The sequence below is a fragment of the Urocitellus parryii genome, chromosome 4 (genome assembly GCF_045843805.1).
Source record: "Urocitellus parryii isolate mUroPar1 chromosome 4, mUroPar1.hap1, whole genome shotgun sequence".
NCBI classification, from domain to species: Eukaryota; Metazoa; Chordata; class Mammalia; order Rodentia; family Sciuridae; genus Urocitellus; species Urocitellus parryii.
In genome coordinates this window covers 140,612,332-140,638,203 of record NC_135534.1, presented here as the reverse complement: position 1 = coordinate 140,638,203, position 25,872 = coordinate 140,612,332, and the positions used below count along the sequence as shown (strand labels likewise).

General features: G+C 37.0%; 1 protein-coding gene across 5 annotated transcripts in view; it reads right to left on the bottom strand.

Moving 5' to 3' along the window:
• The window catches only part of Trpm3 (transient receptor potential cation channel subfamily M member 3), an 814,506-nt gene extending 791,207 nt beyond the window's left edge, over window positions 1-23,299 (bottom strand). For all 5 annotated transcript variants that reach the window (XM_026389224.2, XM_026389227.2, XM_026389223.2 and 2 more), the window contains exon 1: window positions 23,117-23,299. In XM_026389224.2, the coding sequence (XP_026245009.2) occupies window positions 23,117-23,299 (183 nt within the window). The remainder of the gene's footprint in view (window positions 1-23,116) is intronic.
• Window positions 23,300-25,872: the final 2,573 nt, after the last annotated feature.

Here is a 25,872-nt window from a genome sequence, read left to right as displayed (position 1 = left end):
ACCCCTTCAGTATCTCTTTTTGTAACATCATCTTAATTAGTCTCACTCACTCCTAGTTTATAGATACATATAGATAACTCTGACATCTCTTTGGGCTCCAGCCACATAGATTCAAATAACAAACTTAATATTATTACTTTAAAATCAACCTGTTTCATGTTGGGCTTTTGACTTTCCTCCAAGGTCAGTTTGTCCCCAGATCTTCATGATTTCTGTGAATATTCCAATCTATCCAGCTGCCCATGCCAGAAACTTCTGATCATTCTCAATTCACCTATCTCTCAACATTCACAGGCACCCTAACTGCAAACCCAATTGTTCCCATTCCCGAAACACATTAGGAAAATCATTCGGTTTCTTCCCATTTCTACAGTCACCAATCTGGTCCCAGCCTTCATTGTGTGCACCAGTTCTTCTCCCTCCACAACAATCTCTTCTTTTCTCCTCTTCCAACTATTCTCCACAAAGTATCTAGAGAGGTTCACAGTATTCCTCAGCCCACATCAATTCTCCCACTGAAAATTCTTCAACTGATTCCAGTCATGCTTAGAATAAAATCCAGACTCCCTATTTCACCTCCAAAAGTACTTCTGGGATTCGGTCTGAAAACAGATTTTACAGAAGGCCACATCATCTGGCCCTGTGTTTCTCCTTAAATTCATCTGCTACCTCTGTCCACCTCATACTCTGGCTCCAGCCTACTGTCTTCATTCAGTTTCTCAAACAGGTGAATGCCTTTCCTGCTTGAGAGACTTCTGCACTTGCACTTCTCTCCACCCTAAATATGCTTCCTATAACTAGTTTTTCCTCTACCATTGTAACAGCTTCAATGTCACCTCTTCAGAGAGGTTTTCTCTAGCCTCCCACTGAAATCATACCCCTCTGCCGGTTCTTCACAATTATATTCTCATCTATTCACTTACTGGACTGATCTGCACAAGGTTGGCCGTGACCACAGTATCTAGAACACTGTTTGGCACATTATAGGCATGAAACAAATATGTGTTTAATGGTTTAGTCAACCGTATAAGAATATAAGAAATGCTACCCATAGTGAGAAAATCGACAATCTCTCCAGTCCTGTTAACCCTTTCCTCTTTTAGGGTTTTTAAAGTTGCTTTTTAAAAAATTATTATCTGTCATGTCATGCTCTACTATTATGATGTTCACATATTTTCTAACTTGCTTTTCCTCAATAAGAATAAGAATTATTCTTCAAACTGTACATACCAAGAGAAGAAATGAAGTAAAGTAGGTTTCTCAGGATGATGCAGAATGTCAGGGATGAAATTCAATACTAGCTCGAAATTCAAAACTAACTCGAACTCCAAATCTTTCCTTTTTGGTACCAGGGATTGAACCCAGGGGCACTTAATCACTAAGCCACATTCCCATCCCTTTTTTATTTTGATAAAGAATCTTGCTAAATTGCTGAGGCTAGCTTTGAATTCATGATCCTCCTGCCTCAGCTTCCCAGGCTGCTGGGATTACAGGTGGGCACCACAGCACTTGGCTCAAACTCCAGATCGTTCCAAGTTGGTTTTTTTGTTTTGTTTTGTTTTGGTACTGGGGAGTGAATCCAGGAGTATTTAACCACTGAGCCACATCCCCAACTCTCTTTTTTTTTTTTTTTTTTGTATTTTATTTAGAGACAAGGTCTCACTGACTTACTTAGGGGCTTGCTAAATTGCTGAGATTGGCTTTGAACTAGCAATCCTCCTGCCTCAGCCTCCTGAGCTGCTGGGATTACAGGCAAAGCTGTTTTGATTGCACTCAGGGAGGGGTCATGGGCATTGAGCCCCTTTTAGGTGCAAAGAGTCCTCATCCTTTGTTTTGTTGCTGCCATCTTTAAATTGTTACTGCCTCGATGTGGGGCTTTGCATTTTCATTTTGCACTGGGCCCCACAAATTATGTAGCTATTTCACAGGTTTTATTATGAAGAGCTTTAAAGTTTATTACTATCAGCCTGGCATTTTCTTTCTTGCAAGAATTTAGGATCTAAGTACTCCAAGTGATTTACCACCATATTCACAGTTGCAAAGCATTCACCAAAATGTTAAGGAAAAAAAAAAAAAACATTTCCAGACCTAATCCCAGAGGTAATTCAGTGTTTCTTTTTCTCTGTCTTGAGAAATGCCTGCTATCTTCTTTTTATTCCTGTCATTAAATCTGTTCTCATCCTTGAATAAAAGATTACCTCCCCACCTCCATTTTTTTCCATTCCCATGAAACTACATTATTTTAAAAGTTCATAGATACCCAACAAAAGGTTTGTATAATGTGGTATTGCCCCTGGTTAGCCCATTATTCACAAACCCACTAAAAACACAAATAACTAAATTGATTAATTATACCTTAGAGAAATAACATTGTCTTATTGTAATTTTTTCTTCGGTAGTCAGTGATTCTATCCAATACCCTGGAGTCCTCCAGATGGTTGTTAGTGAAAGCAGTGTTATTCATCTGTCCTGTAGCCCCACCCCCACCCCAATTCTCATGCAGAAGTTCTTATAAGTCAGTGGTTTCCAAAGCAAGACGCCCCAGCATCCCCTAGGAACTTGTTAAAAATGCAAATTCTCAGACCAGTCCTCAAGTTTATTTATTTAGAAAGTCCAGAGGGTGGAGCCCAGCAACCTGTGTTTTAACAAGTCCTCCAGATGATTCTGATAATTGCTAATACAGAGAACCACCATGATAGATAACACTCATTAAAATATATTCAGATTCGGGTTATCAGCTAAGTCACCTGGGGATCTTACAGAACTCCAGTTTTCCAGCTCTGCCATAGAGATAGAAAGTCCACAGGTATGGCATGGTTCATCCAAGGATTCTGCATTTTTAAGCAGTCCCCAGGTGATTCAAAGAACCCATAAGGTTTGGGAGCCCTTCTCCAATGAAGTGACTATTTGAAATCATTTCATCAAAAATTTCATCAAGAATTACTGGACCGGTGTATTTGTTGTAGTTTTTTTTCTGTAGTGTGTGTGTGTGTGTGTGCGTGCACACATATGTATCTCTGACAAATCTCTACAGAGCTTGACAAATTTGATCCACACATACTTGTTATGATGTTTTTGGCATGTTTTGTCAGCCAATTTGCAAGTGATACTAGCCTAAAAGCCTCTATTAATGAAAAACACAAACGAAAAATCTACTAATAACAATAGCAGACAGATTTATACTCACACCTGACTCCTTTTAACCCTTGAGCACATATTGAATACCTTATATTTATCAAGTTGCCCCAGGTTGCAAGAATTGACTGCTTGGCTTTCTTTTATAGAAAGAACCTTTCAAAACAGATTTAAAGAACCCGTTAAGGAGGAACCAATGTTTGCAGGACACTGTACCTCATTTGTCAGTTCCTTTTTTCCTTCTGGGTATTGGCCAGAAGGAAATTGAAATGAGAAAAGACTTTGACTAAAAGTGCTTTTTGGGTTTTTTGTTTGTTTGTTTGTTTGTTGATTTTGTGGGTTTTGTTTATTGGTTGGTTGGTATGGGGATTGAATCCAGGGGTGCTTTATCACTAAACCACATCTCCAGTCCTTATTTTTTATTTTGAGAAAAAAAAAAGTTGCTGAGGCTGGTCTCAAATTTGTGATCTTTTTGCCTCAGCCTCAAAAGGTGTATTTCTACTATCCTTCTCAACTCATTCCTCCATGACTTCCTTTTATAATCTTCAGAGAAATAAGAGTAAATATCTTTCCTGAGAGCTCATTTGTCAAACTTTGCTCCATATTTCAGAAAATTTCTGAGTAAAAATAAAAAATGCTCTACCTTTTCTTCAATTCTCTATACTTTTGTTTTTAGAGGGTGGGTACTGGGAATTGAACTCAGGGGCACTTGACCACTGAGCCATGTCCCCAGGCCTATTTTTGTATTTTGTTTAGAGATGGGGTTTCACTGAGTTGCTTAGCACCTGGCTTTTACTGAGGCTGGTTTTGAACTGGTGATCCTCCCGCCTTAGCAACCTGAGCTACTAGGATTATAGGCATGCACCACTGCACCTGGCTCTCTATACTAGAGTACAGAATGTGAAACCAGGCAGCCTGGTTTCAAACCAAATATATATATATATGACATTGAGCAACTTAATACCTCTCTGGGTTTCCTTGTGTGTAAAATAGATACAAAGAGGTTGCTGAAAAGAATAAATGATTCCATATACATAAATACACAGAAGAGTTTCTGACACATGGACTTCAATAGGTGTAACTATAATTAGAAATCCTGTCACATGTTCTTTTCAATCTGCTCTTTGCAGTTTGATTCTGCAAAGACACAGATTCTAGAATCCTGAACCATGTTATCCTGCCTCCATCAAAACATTCTGTGGTTCTGTTCTTGATTTTCTACAATACTTACAGTCTATATTGCAAAACCTAGGGTTGTTTTTGATGCCCTGTATTATTCTCTAGTTGCTACACTGCTCCTCCAGTTCATGGTCTAAGAGGAGCATTGAGCACATAGTTTTGGTTTCAGATAAACCTGTATCTCCCTTCCCTCTGCTCACTGTGATCCAGTCTTTTTTTTATCTTTTTGGTTTTAGGTGGACACAATATCTTTATTTTACATTTATATGGTTCTGAGGATGGAACCCAGTGCCTCATGCATGCTAGGCAAGCACTCTACCACTGAGCCACAACCCAGCCCCTTTTGGGCTTTCTTGCATTCTGCAAACTTACCAAATGCTCCTATACCACAGGGCACTTGTGCCTACTGTGGTCTCTGCCTTGACTGCACTTCCTCCAGGTTGGTGTCTCCGTGGTTTGTTCCTATGCTTCATTCTGGCATCAGCTCAACAGAACCAAAGAGTCTTTCCCTCCAGCTAAGATGGTGACCCCACCTCATTCCCTAGTTATCTGCCTTGCTTTATGCTTCCTCATGGCACTCATAATCACTAGATGGTTCATTATGGACTTATTTACTAGCCTGTGTATATTCAGCCAGTCCACACTGGAATATAAGCTCCACAGGGTTGGAACTCAATAAAATTGAAATGGTAATTGTTAGCCAGTTTGCTGTGCACACAGAATGAGATATTATATAAAATAGTGAAATCTTTGTAAATATAAAAGGAAAACGTGAAAAAAAATTCTGAACACACAGCAAATGTTCGTTTTCTCCCTCTTCTCATCAGAAAAGAAGAGGGTGGGTATGTTTTGCTTCTCCTATATCCCTACCACCAATGACACCCCACAATCAGGGTCCCAGAGACTGGAGAAGAATGAATAGTAACGCTTCCATTTTATGGTCACTACTTAGGTTAATAGTAAAAATCATCACATTTTAATTAGATTTTTTAAATACTTTGTTATGAAGATGTAAAAATATACTTCTTATGGGAACACAGAGTGAGATTAAATAAGAATGCTTGTGAAATGGGATTCTTTTGAGTAAGGGATTTTTCTAGTTTATCAACTTATTTTCTTTCACCCACGGCTGTTGAACATCTTTCTCTCTGATCTTAATGCAGTTTCTCTCCTTAGTAAGTAGAAAAACATGAAACATAAATCCAGCTTCCTCTTATGACAGAGCATAGTTTATTAGTTGAGGGTCATTGTTATGGACACCAATTTTCATTTGATATAATTGAAGATACTGAAGATACAGATTATTGGCCTGACTCTATTTTAACCTGGAGACAAACCAAAGTGCTTACTTTCTCCAATTAAACTAGGGAAGGTTCTTAATTGTCTCTTGTTTGTCACATTTTTAATAGCAGATATTTCACACAAATACAACCTATTTAACAAGAGTTTTGTATTAAGTTGCACTTGATAAATTTAAAGTTTTTTAGTTTGTTATTAACATCACAAAGAAATAACCAGTGTTAAATAAGCAATACAATTTAAAATTTGAAAAGTGATTCAACACACTAAAAGTAATTTTTAAAATAATTCACACAACTCAAATTAAATTGCCCTATTCTCACCTAATAATAATAACGAAGTATCATCAGTAATTCACAAGATTGCTAACAATATATTTTCATTGCTTTCGTTATTAAATACTGCCTTGACTTGGTCTCACTATCTATAGTAACCCTTAAGTCACCTTCAAGTGCAAATCATCTTTCTGAGAGAAAAGATGCACATAAACTTGGTGTTTTTCTAAACATCTTGGCCCTAACTCACAAGTCAACAGAGTACTAAAACAAACAAATTAAACGGTGATTACATTTGAATATCTCGGCTATCATTTCTGAGTTGACTTTGGTAAGAACTGACTTCACTTCTCTGAAATTTAGTTTCTTCATCTGTTTTGGACATCCAAATAAAACCTTAACAGAATGATGTCAAGATTACACAAGAGATTATTGAAAGTGCCATGTATTTAGAAATGCCAGAATTATGTTCATCCCTCCCCCAATCCCCTCTGTCCAGGACATGAAACATCTAAGTTCAGAGCACTTTCACTGTCCTCTGTCACTTCACACACAGTCACTGAGTTTCCACAACATGTCAGGCATTAAGCAAGATTTGGGGATACTTGGCAATGGAAAGTACACTCTTTTCTGAAGGAGCTCCTAAACCAAAGGACTAGATGATATTCTGTCTACATATGATTTTGTTTGAAAATCAAACATTCCCCCCAAAAAAAGAAATAATGCTCAGGTTTCTACAATATGTATGATTCACAAACTATGCTGTAATATAATACCCAGTGAATTACCTTACTGCTCAGATCAGTGAAGGACTGTGATATAATCCTACTAGCTCAGTTGTCTGTCTCCATCAGGGCACCAAAAGGCACCAGTTATACAAGATGCAGGATGTTTGCAGAATGTTCTCCTTCCCCAAACTGCATTTAATGGATAATGGAACAAAAGTAGGACTGAACCATTGCTTCTCTTTGGTTCCTTCTGCATTTGTTTTTCATAGTCTATTCATTTGGAGTGTTTGCTCTAAATAACATGAATTAAGCTCTTGTTTTAGTTACTGTTACCACTGCATTCTATAGTTACATCCAATAACTTGATGATTCTTTTAAATAATGGGTTCTTTTAGTAGCTGTAATCCAAATCATTCCCACATTGTCCCAGGTCCTAGTAATTTGAATCATCATTGCTTATCTTTTAAGAAAAACTAATTTCATTTAGAGCTGGGGTATCAAACACTTTTATATGCTTAAAAGCTGATATTTTTCTCACAAAATGACTGCCAGTAATTTAAAATAAAGGAAAATGATTGTAAAGCTTATCTTTTTGTTTCAAATGTGTCTTTACATGGAGAGATGACTGCCATATGAGGCCAGAGCAAAGGGAATAGATCTTACTCTGAAACTGGGTAATGGGTTGAAGACAACAAATGTTTGGAACAATTCTACTACTTGCTCTCAGTAAATTTTGAAGAGCTTAACAAAAGGCTTTGTAAATACCACAACACAATATAAGAAATACAGTGCTGGGCTGTATAATATCTCAGTGGTAGAGCCCTTGTCCAGCATCTTCTATTAGACCCTGAATTCCATCTCTAGCACTGAAAAAAATTAAAAATGAAGAACAAGAAAAAAGAGACAGAGAAAAATATGATGAATCAATGAATATAGTCTACTCACCAATTACCTTAAATTCAATCATATATAAGATACTACTACCACCATCATCATCATAATCATCACCGCTCCCTATAGCTACAGCAAAACCCCTACCCAGGAATGATAAAGGGACATGTTTCTGTCTTGAGCCCAGGTCCAGATCCTGTCTTCAACTTGGTTCTGTGACCTTGCTCTGAATCCAGTTTTTAAGCTTTCTCTAGTTCCTTCTCCGCCCTTTTCTGGTCCTTCTTTGTAATTACCAACTGCAGAATTTCTGAGCCTTCATGACTAACCACCTGCATAGAACATTTATCAGCTTTGTATTTACAAATACTTTAGTTTATTTTCCCCTAATTCTGAACAAGAACCAAAATTTCCATTTCAAATTGTTCCCCAAATGCACAAATGACTGTTGTAGATACACATACAAGCATGTGTGCTACAAATGCTATAGACAGGGGGTATTGTCTCTCTTCCTGACTTTCAACGGGACAACAGCAGCTCCAGATCAGGGTTCCTACCACCCCCTAATTCTTTGCTTTCCCAATCAGGAGACTACAGGAACTTTGGAACGCTCCTAAAATTCATCAGAATATCCATGTGCTATGGAGTGTTTCCTAAAAATCTGTATGTTGAAAGCTAACCCCCAATGTAAGAGTCTTTAGAAGTGTGGCCTCTGGGAGGTGATGAGGTCATGATTGGGAAGCCCTTATAAATAGGACTGATGCCCTTAGAAAGGAGAATTCAAAGGAATCCCCACCCTCATGAAACCCTGTGAGGGAGGTCACAGTGAAAACACTTCTGCCTATAAGGTTTCCCTCACCTGCCACCAAATCGAGAAGCACCCTGATCTGGGACGTTCCAGCCAGAAGTACATTCATTTCTTACAGTTCATAAACTTCCCAGCCTATGGTGTTTTATAATAAAATCCCAGACTAAAACACCACGACACACACTCTGGGGAGAACAACCTACTTTCTGAAGTTTTATAGCTCAGTGGTTTTCACTGCCTGTGTATTGTGGTTGAGGCGATCACAGTCTGCTAACCTAGAAAATTATTATCAACTGTTGTTTCAAAGATATACTTCCTTTGGGGTAAATATTTCTTCAGTTTTATTTGGGGTCGTTTCTGTTTCCAGGGCCTGAGTTTTCTAAACTTCTTCACAAAACCACACTTCCTTAAAATGGCACAATTTTTAAAAGAATGAGAGTCTCAGCTTCTCACCTTATTTGACATGAGCATTGAAAACGATCCATTGCCAGGTCCTTGTTTGAGTGCTAACTTTTCACCCTTCTTTCTTTCATATTAACAGTGATTTATAATAAATATCTATTGTTGTAATTTTTATTTGTCAGTATATACTAGGCAAAAACGGCAAGAGCTCTTTTTAAAAAGTACTTCTGATTCAAGATTCCCAGTTTAGGGTTATTTTCATTTATTAAGAAGGAAAAAACAAAAGGCTGGTTTTATGAAAAAAATAAATAAAATTGACAAACCCTTAGCCACCCTAATGAAAAGGGAGAAAGAAAATTCAAATTACTAAGATTCATGATGAAAGGGGAAATGATATGATAGACAATACTGAAATACAGAAGACAATTAGAAACTACTTTGAAAATTTATACTCCAGTAAAATAGAAAACCTGGAAAGACACCAACAAATTTCTAAAGGCATATGATCAACCCAAACTGAGTCAGGAGGACATACACAATTTAAACAGATCAATTTTAAGCAAGGAAATACAAGATGCCACCAAAAGCCCACCAACCAAGAAAAGCCCAGGACCAGACGGGTTCACAGCTGGAGTTCTACAAGACCCACAAAGAAGAATTAATACCAATACTCCTTAAGTTATTCCATGAAATAGAAAAGGAGGGAACCCTTGCAAACTCTGTCTGTGAAGCTAGTATCAACCTGATACAAAAACCAGGCAGAGACACATCAAGGAAAGAAAATTTCAGACCAATATCCCTGATGAACATTGATTTAAAAATTCTCAATAAAATTTATACAACTATTTCTTGTATTTTAAGAGTCTTGTTAAGGAATCTGGAGCCTAATCTGACGTGATGAAGATTTGGGCCTACTTTTGTATGCAAATTGCATATAAAAACATATTTAAAAAATAGTACACCATGATCAAGTGGTGTTCATTCCAGGGATGCCAGGTTGGTTCAACATACAGAAATTAATAAACAAAATTCATCACATCAATAGAGTTAAAGATAAGAACCATATGATTATATCAATTGATGCAGAGAAAGCATTTGACAAAATACAGCACCCTTTCATGTTCAAAACACTAGAAAAACTAGGGATGGTAGAAACATACCTCAACATTGTAAAAACTATCTATTCTAAAACCCAAGACAAACATCATTCTAAACGGAGAAAAATTGGAAGCATTCCCTCTAAAAACTGGAACATGACAGGAATGCCCTTTTTTTTTTAACCAACTCTATGGAATATAGTCTTCAAAACTCTAGCCAGAGCAATTAGAAAGATGAAAACAATTAAAGGGATACAAATAGAAAACGAAGAACTCAAACTATTATTAGCCTAGAAAATTATTATCAACTATTGTTTCAAAGATATAGTATCCTGATGACATGATTCTATACTTAGAGGATCCAGAAAACATCTAGAATTAATAAATTAATTCAGCAATATAGCAGGATATAAAATCAATATCCATAAATCAAATGCATTTCTATACATCAGTGATGAATCCTGTGCAAGAGAAATTAGGAAAACTACTCCATGCACAATATCCTCAAAAAAAAAATACTTGGGAATCAACTTAATAAAAGAGGTGTAAGACCTCTACAATGAAAACTACAGAAACTAAAGAAAGAAATAGCAGAAGTCCTTAGAGGATGAAAAGATCCCTCAAGCTCTTGAATAGGCAGAATTAATATTGTCAAAATGGCTATATTTCCCAAAGCACTATACAGATTCAATGCAATTTCAATTAAAATCCCAACATCATTCCTTATAGAAATAGAAAAAGCAATTGTGAAATTCATCTGGAAAAAATAAGAGACCCAGAATAGACAAAGCAATCCTTGGCAAGAAGAGTAAAGCAGAAGGCATCACAATATCAGACCTTAACCTGTACTACAAAGCTATAGTAACAAAAATGGCTTGGTATCCGCACCAAAATAGACACATAGACCAATGGTACAGAATAGAAGACGCAGAGACAAACCCCCATAAATACAGTTGTCTCATACTAGACAAAGGCACCAAAAACATACATTGGAGAAAAGATAGCCTCTTCAACAAATGGCGCTGGGGAAAATAGAAATCCACATGTAGCAAAATGAAACTAAACCCCTGTATCTCACCATGCACAAAACTCAACTCAAAGTGGATTGAAGTCCTAGGAATTAGACCAGAAACCCTGCACCTGATAGAAGAAAAAGTAGGCCCAAATCTTCATCACGTCAGATCAGGCTCCAACTTCCTTAACAAGACTCCTAAAGCACAAGAAATAAAATCAATAATCAGTAAATGGGATGGACTCCAACTAAAAAGCTTGTTCTCAGCCAAAGAAATAATCAATGAAGTGAAGAGAGAGCAGACATCTTGGGAGCAAATTCTTGCCACAGGCATGTCAGATAGAGTACTAATCTCCAGGATATGTAAAGAACTCAAAAAACTTAACACCAAAAAAAAAAAAAACAATAAATGGGCTAAGAGCTGAACAGACACTTCTCAGAAGATGATATACAATCAACCAACAAATATTTAAAAAAATGTTCAACATTTTTAGTAATTATAGAAATGCAAATCAAAACTATTCTAAGATTTCATCTCACGCCGGTCAGAATGGTAGTTAGCAAGATTACAAACAACAGTAAGTGTTGGCAAGGCTGTGGAGGAAAAAACACACTCATACATTGCTGGTGGGACTGCAAATTGGTACAACCACTCTGAAGAACGGTATGGAGATTCCTTAGAAAACGTGAAATGGAACCACCATTTGAACCAGTTACTCCACTCCTCAGTCTAAACCCAACTTAAAATCAGCATACTATAGTAATGCAACCTCATCAATGTTTATAGCAGCTAAATTCACAATAGTAGCTCAACTGTGGAGGCAACCTAGATACCCTTCCACAGATGAATGGGTAAAGCAACTGTGGTATACGTACAGGATGGAATATTACTCAGCACTAAAAGAGAATAAAACTATGGCATTTGCAAGTAAATGGATGGAGTTGGAGAATATCATGCTAAGCGAAGTAAGCCAATCCCCAAAAACCAAAGACCAAATGTTCTCTCTGGTAAGTGGATGCTGATCCATAATGGTGGGGGTTGGAGAGAATGTAGGAACTCTGATTAGGCCAAGGGGAGGGAGTAAAGGGGAGGGGGCATTGGGTAGGAAAGATGGTGGAATGAGACAAACATCACTACCCTAGGTACATGTATGACTGCACATGCTGTGTGACTCTACATCATGTACAACCAGAGAAATGAAAAGTTGTGCTCCATTTGTGTACAATGAATTGAAAAGCTTTCTGCTGTCATGTATAAGTGATTAGAACTAATTTTAAAAGCTTTACAAAATGGTAAAAATGTATTTTGCAACACCTATGTATAAAATATTAAATGAAAATATCAAAAATGTTATTTCATCTGTATAATTTTGATCCAATTAATCAAACACTGAAAAATACATCCTTTATTCATGAGTCTAATCAATTGGTGGGCCAGTTTTACCAACATTTAAGCAGTCTAATAATATAATTAATATGTTTAGTATATTTATAATATGAATAATATAGTAAATATATATATATAGTTATCTAATATATTATCTCATGTTCTATACAAAATTTTCCCTCCCTCTATAACAAAGAAATATTTCAGAAATCTTTTTCACATTGTTTTCTCCTGTAATGTTTGAGGCTTTACCTTGTACATAGTGGTTGGTTGTGAAAATGCAAGTCAAAACAAAACATTTGTATACCCCGTTTACTAAGTGTCCACTAGCAAGGAAAGTTTCTGCTTCTGCAGCTATGAATCCAACACTCAGAAAACAAGAGGGTGCAATGAGTTCTCATTATTTTGTTGTGTTGTCTCCCAGCAAAACCTCATCCCAAAGACATGAGTATTCATCATGGAGTTTAAGGCACCTCAGAGAGGATGTTTGGTGCTATTATAAGAGAACCCAGAGAGATCCCTCACCCCTCACATGAAACCATGTGAGTTTACAGCACAAACATGACTGCCTAAGAGGAGGGTCCCACCAGTCTTTGAACCCAGAGGTGCCTTGATCATAGACTTCCCCGGCCCCAGAATTATAAGAAATAAAGGATCTTTCACTGCCAACTTCATAACATCCTCTGGTAGAGTTAACAAATCAAATAGTAATATTGTAATGCCTGTGCAGGCAGAATAAAGGCCTCCCAAGGAGGGCCACCTTCCCATCTCCAAAACCTGTAGATATGTTATTCTGCATAGCAAAGGGGAATTAGGGATGTATGTGGAGTTAAGGTTCCTAACAATATGACTTTAAAGTAATACTATTCTGGCTTATTCAGGTGGGCTCAATGCACTCAGGATGGTCCTTAAATGTGTTTTAGAGAGGCAGAAGAAAGAGTCAGAAAAAGCAATGTGATGAAGACTAGAAGGGACACAGAGGAAAGCTTTGGAACCAAGGGATATAGGTGGATTCTAGAAGCTGGACAAGACAAGTTGATGGGTTTTCACCCAGACACTACAGAAAGGAAAGCAGCCCTGCTGGCTCTTTCACTTCTCGTCCAGGGAAAACCATATCAGACGTGTAAACTACAAAGCTGTAAGATAATAAATTCATGTTGCTTTTCACCACTAAGTTTATACTAATTTCATGGCAGCAGCAGAAAATTCACACAGTGCCCAACATTATTTTTTTTAATTCTGAAAGCCAACACTTTAACACAGAAATAATTTGACAGTGTGCTTTTACATATTCCATTTCTTAATGAGATTTTTAACTGACCTCCACAATTAAATGGCCAAATATTTTCTGCCAGCGGAATGAACACAATGACCTAATTAAAATCTAAGGTCTGACAGTACACGAACATGCCAACGCTACCATACAGCTCTGAGTTCTACTTTATAAAAACCATCTCCCAAGAATTTATCTTGAGTTTACTGTCTGAATTGTAACTCGGTATAAGCAAATAGTTCATGAGGAGAGTTCCTGTTTTCTAAAGCTAATAATTGAAAAAAGGAAAGGTCTAGGGTGATATCATTCTTTGTATCATCATTTTGCAGTCCCCTGGTGAAATAATTCATACTGGTCAGGAATCAGCAAACTTCAGCCAAGAGCCATTCTGTTCACTGTTGGCTTTCCTTTGCCTAGGAGGTCTGAGTGATGTCTTGGTGACTAATGTTAAGAAAAATCAAAAGAAGAAGAATATTTTGTGGCATGTAAAACCTATATGAAATTCAAATTTCAGTATTTACGAATAATGCTTTATTAGAACACCATGGTGCCCGTTTATTTCCAGAATGTCTATGGCTGCTTTTGCTCTATGACAGCAGAACTGAGTAGTTGCAAGAGACCTGATGGCACATAAAACTTTAAATATTTACTCTTTAGCCCTTTACAGAAAAAGCTTGCCAACTCCTGCTCTGAGCAATAATCAATGGTAGCTAACCCACAAAATAAGAGGCAACCAGATGTCTGTGAAGTATTCTTGCCAAACAAATTAAAACTGATCAAGGTCCCTGGTTAAACTCCCAGTTCATGGGAAATACAAGGAACAGAGGAACATGTAAGATGACACCTCTGGGGTGTATTAACAAATTATATAATGGGAGAAACTCTACAGGATAAATATATTTTCTCTGACAAATAATTTTTCAAGGAAAAAGAGATTGAAATAGGAAAGCTATAGATGATTAAAAAGGACCATTACAATATGCCATTTAAAGCTGAATTTTTATTCAAACAAACTGAGGGCAAAAAACAAAATTATGAAATAATCAAAAATGTATTCCTAACTTCCTATGTATGGGCATTAAGAAATTAATTTATTTTAATTTCAAAATAGTGTTACAGTTTTGTTTTAATAAGGGACCCTTAGGGGTATAGTAATGTAGCTCAGTGGTAGATCTTCTTCTTAGCATGTGCAAGTCCCTGTGTTCAATCTCTAGTAACCAAATAAATAAAAAATACAGAGCTCTCATCTTTCAAATGTTTTTAGATAAAGTGATATAATACCTGAGATTATCTTGCAAATTAACTCATCTGGAGGGAAGAAATAAAAAATCAGAATATAAATCGAAGCTAGTTATAGGCTTATTATTCTATTTCCTCTACTTTTGCATATGTTTGAAATTTTCCATAATATACATATTTTAAAGGGCATTCTTTCTCAAAGGATTTCAGCTTCAAAAGAGAATAATTTTATAACGATGATTTATCTCAAAGCATAAAGAAACCAATAATAAAATGCCAAAAGCAAAAAGTAGGCTGTATCTCAATATATATGAATTTCACATTTTAGTTCCAAAAATGTCAATAAATTTACCTTCAGTAAAAACATATAAGAATAGGGATTTCAAATAACAAGATTTGCTATGGAAAGCAATGCCTTTGAAAAGACAAGCTGATTTTATTTTTTAAAGCACTTTCAAAACCACAAGTCCCATGCAATCATTAGCCTTGTATTTCCTTTTGGCTTTACCCAACAAATTTCTAATTTCAGAAAAATTAAATATTGCAAACAGTATTTCCCTGTCAAACCAGGGAAGTTGCTGCTTTAGATATTTGTCATAATGTCTCCAGTTAACTCTAAGAGTTACTTAGGTAACTGCTTTCATTTAATGAGTAGCTCAGACCAGACTGAACTAGCTATGCATATGATATATGTATCATTCATACTTCATCTTGGGGGCAGGTATTTCCATCCTCATTTTATGATGAAAGACCTAAGACACAGAAATATTAAGTTGCAAAACCAACGAATGAACAGAGTCAGAATGCAAATCAATGTTGTCTAATTCTAATGTTTATAGAGTCTTACATTGGCAGACTAGCACTGCTGCCTTTCATCCCCTTGAAAAATGTTGTCTCAATTTAGAGATTAGGTCTAGACAAGTTTACTGTTAAAAGAAAAAAAAAAAGTCTAAAGAAGGAGAAACCTCCCCATCTTTGTTTCTTCAAAATAACAATATCAGTTCCTGAGTTTAAACACTTTCAAAAGTATTTGCAAGTTAAGGAACAAAGAGACAAGCAAAAAATTATGTTCACTGAATATATGGTCTGTAATGGCAAAATTAATTAATTAATTAATTTAAATAAATTTTGTCCCTAAGGGAATTAACTATATGTAGTATAAACATACTTTGGAAAATATGCTGCATCTACACATAATCCCTCAATATACCTCAAAAAGCATAATGTTGAATTGAAAAATTATGAATAATGCATACTATACAACACAATTCATTTTAACCACACATAGTCACAATAGTTACATATCTTTATGAGTACATCATTATGTAATAATACATAAATATGTATATTTTTAATTGTTTGAGAATGAACTTTGATTTGAGAGTATTTCTTACCTTTAAGGAAAAATATCAAGAGAATGGAAGGGAGATTGCTTAGCTATATTTATAATGTTTTCTTTCTTTTTAAAAGATATGAAGAAAAGACAACAAATTATAAACCTTTATTTAATATATGTCAAGATTATGACAACCCTCTTCATAATATTTTCTATAATATTTGTATATTGGAGACTATTTAAGCTTTAAATAAAAATAAACTGCTATAAATATGTTTCCTTTACAAGAAAAGAATCCTGAGTGAATCTTAAATTCAGTAGGTAAGGAAGAAGGACTGTTCTAATAGAAATGGTGAGACATCCAAATTGTTCTGGGTTAGTTTTTCATCCCTGTGACCAAAGTGCCTGACACAAATAATTTAGCTGGGGAAGAGATTTATTTTGCTTCACAATTTCAGAAGTTTCATTGCATGGACAGCTAGTTCCATTGTTTTGGGCCTGAAGTAAGGCAGAACATAATGGTAGAAGGCTATTGAAGATGAAAGTTTTTAAACTCAAGGCAGCCAGGAAACAGAATGTGTGTGCAAGGAAGAGGTCAGGGACAACATATAGTCCCCAAGTGCAGACCCCTATTGATCAGACTCCTTCAGCCATGTCCCACCTGCCTACAGTTTGAACCACCACCTCTCAGTAGTCCATTCAAATTATTAATTCATCAAATGGATTAATCAATTTAATTAATTAATTAATCCATTGTGGACATGCTGCTTTGGAGACTGAGATTTTTATCACCTGAGGGTGGGGAGTTCTGAGTTGTTAGTCAGTGGTAGATCACTTGCCAGGCATGCATGAGGCTTTACGTCTTGATTCCTCAGCACTGCACAAATAAAAGAATGCTAACGCATGACTTTGTGGAACAGTATGGATACAAATCAAGAGATCTTACTGAAGTTTAGGTAATTTCCCAAATCCCTTGGTATATTTGGAGAGGTCATAGAAAGACATAAAATGATATTTCAGCAATCTCTGAATAATTGACAAGGAAAACCATAAAAATACATATTTTCTTGCATGACAACTTGAAAATTAGTACACTAACATTAACATTAGCTAAATATGTACTAAGTAAAACCTGCAAAAGAATCAATAATCAGGTCCAACTTCCACCAGGCAAGTGTATAAAGACAAAGAGATAAGGCAAAACTGAATATAAGACAAGAAAAAGTAGGCCTTCAACTCTCCCATAAAACGAATGACACCTCCCCTAAGCTGAATGACTAATTTTTCACTGAAATTATCTCTTCTACTTATCTAAAATTTCTTCTCCAATAAGTTCTTCTTTCCCAGGCTGGGGATGTGTCTCAGTGGTAAGTGCCCCTAGGTTCAATCCTGAGTACCACACACACACAAAAAAAAGTCCTCTTAGCAAATCAAAATGCTCAAATCTCTCTTAGCTTACAAAATAAGATATGTCTACCTCTATTTTTCCTTAATAGACTAGAGTCTGAAATCCACCTTATATGAATCGGATAGTATTACTTTTATTAACTTACTTATTAATAGATTAATTTATTTGAGTGCTTACTTTGTGACAGGTACTGTTCAAGGCTCTTGGTTGTATTAGTGAACAAAACAAAAAAATTTCTGGGGAACTTACATTCTAATGTAATAAATAATGAAAGTCCTAATGGGAATGCAGGAAATAGACAATTACACATGTTATGTACTTAGGTAGGTGTGTGGCACACAGCAAGCACTACATAAGTGTCTGCTCTTACTGCTGCTACCTCTCTTTCCCCTCTATTTTGCCTCCCCTCCATCTGCCTTGGTGACTCATTTCAAATGACTCTCCAAAACCTATCAATGCTTTCTCTCTAAATTGCCAGATCCAAGAAATTTTTTCTTCCTCATCTTCTGAGAATCAGGCATCATGTCTAGGAAGCTTTGCTCAAAATATCCCATCACTACTTTTAAAGAAGCATTGACTACTTTAAAGTTTGCTCCAGGTACTCTGACTTACAAAACCTAGCCCCAGAAATCTCTGTCTTGTTGCTTTACTGAAGCTTTCCTCTATAGTTAAACTCTCAGTTCTACTAGGGAAGCTGTCTAATACCTACCATGGTGCCTAACATTTTTTAAGTGCTCAACAAATGTTAGAATAAGTTTCTATAAACATTTCTCTAATTCTTTCATTTTTGCTCTACCAGATCTCCTTTGGTTTTGCAAATGAAAGAAACAAAAAGTAAAATGAACACAGAGACCATCACAGCTGGTCTAATCAAATGAATATTTTTTTTTTGCTATTTATATTTTTAATGATTTGATTGTTTTTAAAGATCTCAATAAATAATGGCAGGAGGAACTGTTCTAATATATTTTGGAATAATTTGAAACCAATTTAAAACTATTGCCATGAAAAGATATTTTATTCCCCAAACATAAAATGCTTGAAATATATGTTTCCTAATAGAGTCGTGGACCTCAAATTGAAGATGAAATTAAATTAATTAAACTAATTTTTTTTGCTATGGTAATGTTAAGGGAAAAACCCCTATTAGTTATTAAATTAATTTATTAGAAAGATATTTCAGAAATGCTTAAACATGTTTACTTCTTCATAAAAAAAACATGATAACAAGAAAATACAACAGTATTCCTTAGCAACACAATATTGTTCTTTTCTTAATTTTTTTCAGCACAGTGAGACAAAAATCAACCTGTCAAGAAATGGTTTACTCTGTAATGGACTAGCACTGTAGGAGATTCGTTCTGCTTTCACCAGGAGAGCCCTTTGTATATCAAGAACAAACTATTAAGGGTTGAATGACACTGCAATAGCATGTTAGACACTGAAAAGGGAAAAAAAGGATCATTCTCACCAAGTTGCACTTGGTTCTACCACAGTCACCATGGAACCTTCCATCCACACAAACCTCAACTAGGCACTGAGTTGACAAGAGTTTTTCTGACTTTAGCCCTGAGTTGAAATCAGCTTTTTCTTATTCATTTTCAGATCTTGAAGTATCCACCCCTTTTTTCAGGAAGAATTGGAAGTCATGTACTAGGTCCATTCCATGTCACAAATGGAACGAGGCTTATTCATGGGTTCTCCCCTGCACACACAGCATCTCAAACAATGAGGGAAGAGTAGATTTGGTAACCAGCTGAGATGGACCTGCCTACTGTGGAGCACTGCTGATTTTATATACTCACTGCTGCTTCTATATGCTCTTAGTTGCCCACTTGCCTGCACAAGGTGTGACAGTTTACGGTTGACACCTGCTGATCAGGGTAATTATAGCATTAGTGGAAGCAAGCATGCTAGCTAAGGTCGAAAAACAAGTTTAATTACAGGTACTCTATCACTTCACTCCTTTGGAACTGTTTCTTCTTTTCTTCTTATACAAAACTTCCTCGGAGATTAAATTAAATTTGCATCTATTTGAAAACAAGTCTTGAAATAGTTGTGAGTCTAGAGGAAATCACCTTTTAAAATTAAAAACACATAATTTTAAATGAGCATTTGGTATTTGTAACACTTGACAGCACTTGCTGAATTACCTTCAATAGTTCTCCACGCATTTCTGTGCAGCTAAAATCAAAAATAGGAACGACAAACACAATACTTTAAGGAAAAATATGAAATTGAGATCTTACAGAAAGAAGTTTTAAATTATTTTTATGCCTATTGAAAAACTCGACTAAACATTATTTAAAACACTAATATCCAGAAACTTAATTTGTAATCCAAAATTCAGATATTTAGCTTTCATACTGTTCTAATAAATTTGACATAAAATTCATTTGTTTATTTTAAAATACTTTCTAGATTTTAAAACAATCTCTGACCAATCTTAGAGATGAACAGTTTCCAAGGAAGGAATATTATTCAATTCTACCTCACCATATTAGAATTTTTTGATTGGGGTATAATTTGCCTACCAAAGCAACATAAATTCATAAAACTTTCATTAGGATTCCATGAATCCTAAAAAGAAGAAATAAAAGTGACTTGCAAAAATATTTTCAAATCAGCAAGGATTGATTTGTTGGGAATTCCCACAATTGTGGCCTAGACTTGAAAACACACCTTTTAAATGTCACCTTGAGGACTCAAAACAGCTACTGCCCCTTCCTCCAGCTACTCCCCTGGACAGTGCTCCTTCTGCCTGGCACCAGAATAGAAGCAGATCCCAGAGAGCTCTGGCCAGGGATGGCACACATTGTCCTACTCCAGGCCTACCATACTCCCTGAAAAAAACAGAAGACCACACTCTACACACCAAAGAGATTGCCAGGAATGGAACTTCTGATTCTAATATTGCCATCAAAATCAGGGAGCCACTCAAACTCTAAGAAAACCCCTAGTTATCTATACCTAAGTAAGTAGGAAACGTAACCAAAGTTGAGTCAAACAGACCTCTCCTATATTTCACATTCAAAACACTAATGGCTCAAATCATTGAAAACAGTCCTCTGAGCAGCCAAGATTGTGACAGAACTCTCATTGCTGAAGTAAATATCTTCCATTTACCCTCATGTATGCTTGTTCTTTGTGAGAATGAAAAAAAAATAATGCAATTATTCCGTTTGGAGAAAGTGTCATGGGCTTTACCATTCCCTGGGAATAACTTTAAATGGAAGTGATTTCTCGACTCTACTTAAAGCACAAAAGATAGAAACAAAGAGTGCTTTAATAAAACTACTACATACTCATTGTATATTCTTGAAAGAAATGAGAAAGATGTAACAAAGCCCCCATGTTTCATTTTTAACCAAATTTACCCACATTTATCTATTTTGCTTTTAAAGGGAAGAAGAAGATTTTTCTTCAAGTGATTTTTTTATCAGAAGGGAAGTCACAGTATTTCTGAGTATAACACACAATGAAAAAGATGCCCAGCTACATCACAGAATATCTTATTCATCCATAATAACAAAGGAAAGGCAATATTATTTACATAAAAAGCTTTAATCTCTAGAGTTTAATCTATTTTCCTGACATAAAATACAAATAAAGTTGAAAAAACACCAGCTCACCTTAAGTGGGAGAAAAATTGTTACCTTGAAGATTAATTAATAACTTTTATGAACTTGTCTGCTGCCATCATCATTCCCTCCCTCTTGTTTGTAAAAATAAACTGGATGTTTACTAGTGAAGTCAAAAGTTTTGTTAACAACTAAAGGAATCAAATCTTGGCTAAAAACTATGATCCCAGGTGTAAGATTTATAAAACCTAATTATCTTCAGGTTTTTCTTATTGTTTTCATTGTTATTGTTATTCTTGTTTAGACATGGGTCATTAAAATCACAGGTAGGAGATGTGTTTTTTTTTATTTTTAGAATGAAATCATAACCAAACTGGCCATGCAATATGAGAATAAGAACAGGCTTTTGTCATAACTGGTTCTTAACTAAATTAGTAATGTTTCACTTAACAAACACTCTAGAATAATACAGCACTATCGTCACCCTAAGAAAGCAGGAAGACAGCTACTTTCCAGATGTATCTGGTTGTCATGGTATCCTCTTATGCCCTCTCACACTTAATATTCTAGGTAACAAATCTGCAAGCTATTTAGTCTAACTTATAACATAGTTATATGAAAATTGAATATGTTCCTCATATAGACTATCACACACCTGTTGAACAGAATCAAAGAAGCAGCATGAGAAGTTCCTTAGAATAACACTTGGACTTTTATATAAAAGGAGATTAAAATTAATTCTTAATTCACATAATTGATTTTAAGAGCTATCTTAAATTTTATATTTTCTATGAAATTATTTTTGAAAACCCTATCTTCATATCAATAGTCTCCTCTCTAGACATTCTCAAGTCTGCCTTTCTAAATAAACAATATTTCTATGCCTGAAATAAAAATAATACATTTTAAGTATACTACATCCATATTTAGATGAAAAAGCTGCCCGCAAGAGATATTAGATATTTGAGAAAAAAATCCCCAAACTTTACATTTTCTGCTACTAGTTTTTGTAAACAAGCAAGCAAACAAAAGCAATTTGCTAAAATTGTGTTTATATTTCTTCTCTGGAAGTAATGTTTAAACAACCTACATTTTAGAGATTTGTAATCCTTCAATAACCACCCCTCAAAATCATAACAGGGTTACATTGCTCATACTATAGTATACAATGCTATGTAGCAACCACTCTTTAAATTAATTCAAATTCTCTTCACTATGCAATATCTGCATCAGTCCCTGTAGATGTAAAAAAATTAAGTACAGATACGTAAGCTGATATTCAAAATGATGTTTCAGAAGTTGAAAGTGGTATACCCTCCATGAGCAACAGGAGTGCTATGCAACTCTCTTCTAGAACGGAGTTCTCTCCCTCTACAACAGGAAAACAGATAATATTTAAATACTAAAAATGCAAATACTTCTCTACACACAAGATGCCGATATTAATTTCACTTGAGTGCTTTTATTGCACCAATTAGACATTGAAGAGGATTTGACACATGGGAAAACTGTTTTGTGAATGCGGTATATGTTGAACAGTAGGATTATAAACACCTGGGTTATTCTTGCTATTCTCTGCATGCAAATGACTTCTGCAAACAATTAAACGCACCCATTAAAATAGTGGGAGTGTGAGATAGAAAGAGCAAGTGTTGAGTAAAAATATGGCATGCCCTTCCTATTCCGCCCTCATTCAGCTGATGCCAAGTACCTTCAAACACGGGGTACAGACCCTTGAGGACGTACACATGAGTCACAACAATGCACTCGACAACATCTCACACGCTCTGTTAATTACAAAACTCTAATGATCTGACAGCGAGCCCTTCTCCTCTCAAACATGTTTTCCATTTTTGCAGAGACGTCAGGGGACTCCCCTGGCTAAAGGGAGGGAAGGCGCTCCTTCTTGCCCCTCCTCGCAGCCCCCAACACTTGTTTCATCAGAAGCGGCTCCACAAGTTCCTGGTTCGACCGCCTAAGGAGGCAAGTTCAGCACCATGGAAAGGGCTCGAGTCGCGCGCAGAGGGAGAAAGGAAAGAGACTACGTGGGCTTGTCCCCCGCCACTCACCGGCGTCTGCTGCGAAGGCAGTCCCGAGCGCTTGGTGGACCCCTGCTTGGAACTTAACCTTTTCCACGACTCGGCAAACCTGCCCCGGCTGGCGCTCCGGCTGCGCCTGCGGTTCTCCGCGCTGTCCTCGCGGTCCGAGCATCCCCGCTCCATTTCGGCTGCATCCCTCCACTTCTTCCCCATGCTAACTTGGCCTCTCTCCTCGGGGAAACGGCCAGGCGCCCTGCGCTCTTTGCCGCCTCTGTCTCCAGCCTGCGCTCAGCTCTCGGTTGGCGCCGCCTTTGCCTCTGCTGGCTCCTGCCAGAGCCAGGCGCTGGGTTACCGCCGCCGCCAGCAGGCTGCGCTTGCGCCCGCGATTGGCTAAACTGTGGGCTGGGGCTGCGAGCGCCACCTGCGCCCAAGCCCTTAGCTTCCTTTTGCGCCCCCAAATCACTCACGCTCCGCAGCCGCAGCTTTCCCTGGGGGACCCACGGCCCACGCCTGGGGCTATGGATGCACCACAGGGTGGCTTCACGCAGTCGCCCCACCCCGCCCAGTCCCCCAGGGCTGGCGACCAACCTTGCCCTTTTCAGAGCTGCGGGTAGAAACACGGGCACACACACTGCGTGGGTGGAGACTCCAGTAGACTTAGACAAAGACAGCAAGCGTGCAACTTTGTCCTCTTTCCTTTGCTCTTCCCTTTCTTTTCCTTTCAACAATTGTCTTCTAAGTATCCGTGGAGAGAGTCCAGCTCATCTCCTTGTCAGATGCCACGCTAATTCTTTCTCGCGCTTGTTCAGATTAGCCCACTGGGGCTCAGACTTGGCTACACACGGAAGTTACCTGAGTAGTTTTTCATTATAAATGTTTTTAAATGCTGATATTCCTTAGAGAATCTAATTTAATTGGCCTGACTCTGGCCTGGGAATCAGGATATTTAAAAGCTCCCCAAAGGGCTAAGGATTAGCTGCGTGGTGCTTTTGCCTGGCAAACTCCAGGCCCCAGAACTGCAAAAAAAAAAAAAAAAAAAAAAAAAAAATCAAGTAAAACAAACAAAAAGCCCCTCCTCTCCTCCATCCACAATTAAGCCCCAAGGGCCTGTGGGGGAGGAGCAGAGGAGGGTTCTTGGAAGGGAAGAGGTTAGTGCTGAGGCATCAACTCATTTTTCTCTTCAGGGGTAGGAGTGGGTATTCAGTTTACCCTTTCGCTCCTGGAGAGAGATTGGGTACAGCAGTTGAAGATGATTGGAGATGGATATGTGGTAGTATTACAGTGCGCTGTATATTCTTTGTCAACTCCACCTTGTCATCCTTTCATGTATTTGCCGTCTGCTCATTAGAAGAAAGTCTGGCAGTCTCCAAAGGCTTGTGTCGATTATTTTATCAGGCTGCGCTGTCCTCATGTTAAGGAATGCCTTGATCAGATGGAGAGGGCAGTTGGGGGGCATCACAAATTTACAAAAGCTGAAACAATGTCCTTACTTATTATTAAAGGGAGTGAGGCCTAAAATCTCTCCTAGTTGAAAAGGGCTGACTTGTTGCTTATCTGTTGCAATAATAACAGATAAAATTTCATTTCTTTCCTAAATCAAGCATTCTCCCTCCTATTTGAATGCTGCCTGGTCCTCCCAGGAGGAAAGGGGAGGGGGGGTGAAAGAGGAGGGAAGAGGGTGAGAAATACTGAAGCAAATGTTGGTGTTGTGGTACAAGTTGTGAAAATCACTGTCAGATGGTCAGTCTGATAAAGCAGAGATTTTGGAATTGGCCTGTTTGTGAGAATGGAATACAGAGTTCTAAAATCCCACAGGTGTGCACCAATGTGAACTGCTGCATTAGCATTAATCCTGTCAGTTTAAGCAAAAAGACTTAGGATGCATATATCTTAACTTTTTCAACAACCTTTTGTGTCCATAAATCACATATCCATATTAAACCAATGAGACTGCATAATGTTTGAAGCATCGGTGACATTTCACGGGATAGCCACAGGGTCCATTTTCTATTTTCTTGCTCCCTATCTAAATTCATGAATTTGAAATTATTAGTGACATTTCATAGAAATACAATAATTCAGTATAAATTTCAAGTAAAACAAAATAATTATGTTGAGTTTATAAATTATACAGTTATGAGAACTAAATTGCAATTGGGAGTAGAATGAAAGTCCACAAATTAAGGCAAAGTAAATATTTGGTTTTTCCTTTAATTGCCTACAAAGAGACATAGAGATGAAAACCCTGTGTGCTAACCTGAATAACTCAAAAGTTTACCCTTTAGATGTAAGTGATAACATCCCTGAAAAGGAGCTAAGAAGGAGTCTTCACAGATGTATCAAGGCACATCATCCAAGAACACTCACTTCATGGAGCCACAAGACCCTGGCTTCCCCATATCGGCCCGTTAAGAGAAAAATGACCCTGCCGTCAAGGGTAGCTTTCATAAAAGACCTTACCAGCATGTCAATGAGCACTCAGAGCAGCTGGTGAGTTTTTTTAAATGTACTTAGAAAAATTTAATGATGAGTAGTGATTGCATATGGCATTTTTTTTAGCTGTTTGGTCTAAAAATGAGCTTTCAATTGCCCTTATCATAGAGCACTGTTTTTAAAGGCTTGTTTGAAGATGATCTCTGCATTTCTTTTTTCACTTGACAAGTAGCAAAAGTGCCTGGGAACTGTACAAAGAGGCTACATTATATATGATTCTCGACAAGCAAAAATGAGCCCTTTCCCCTTCTGATGTTCATTTGTCTTTCCAGAGATCCTAATGGACAGGAACT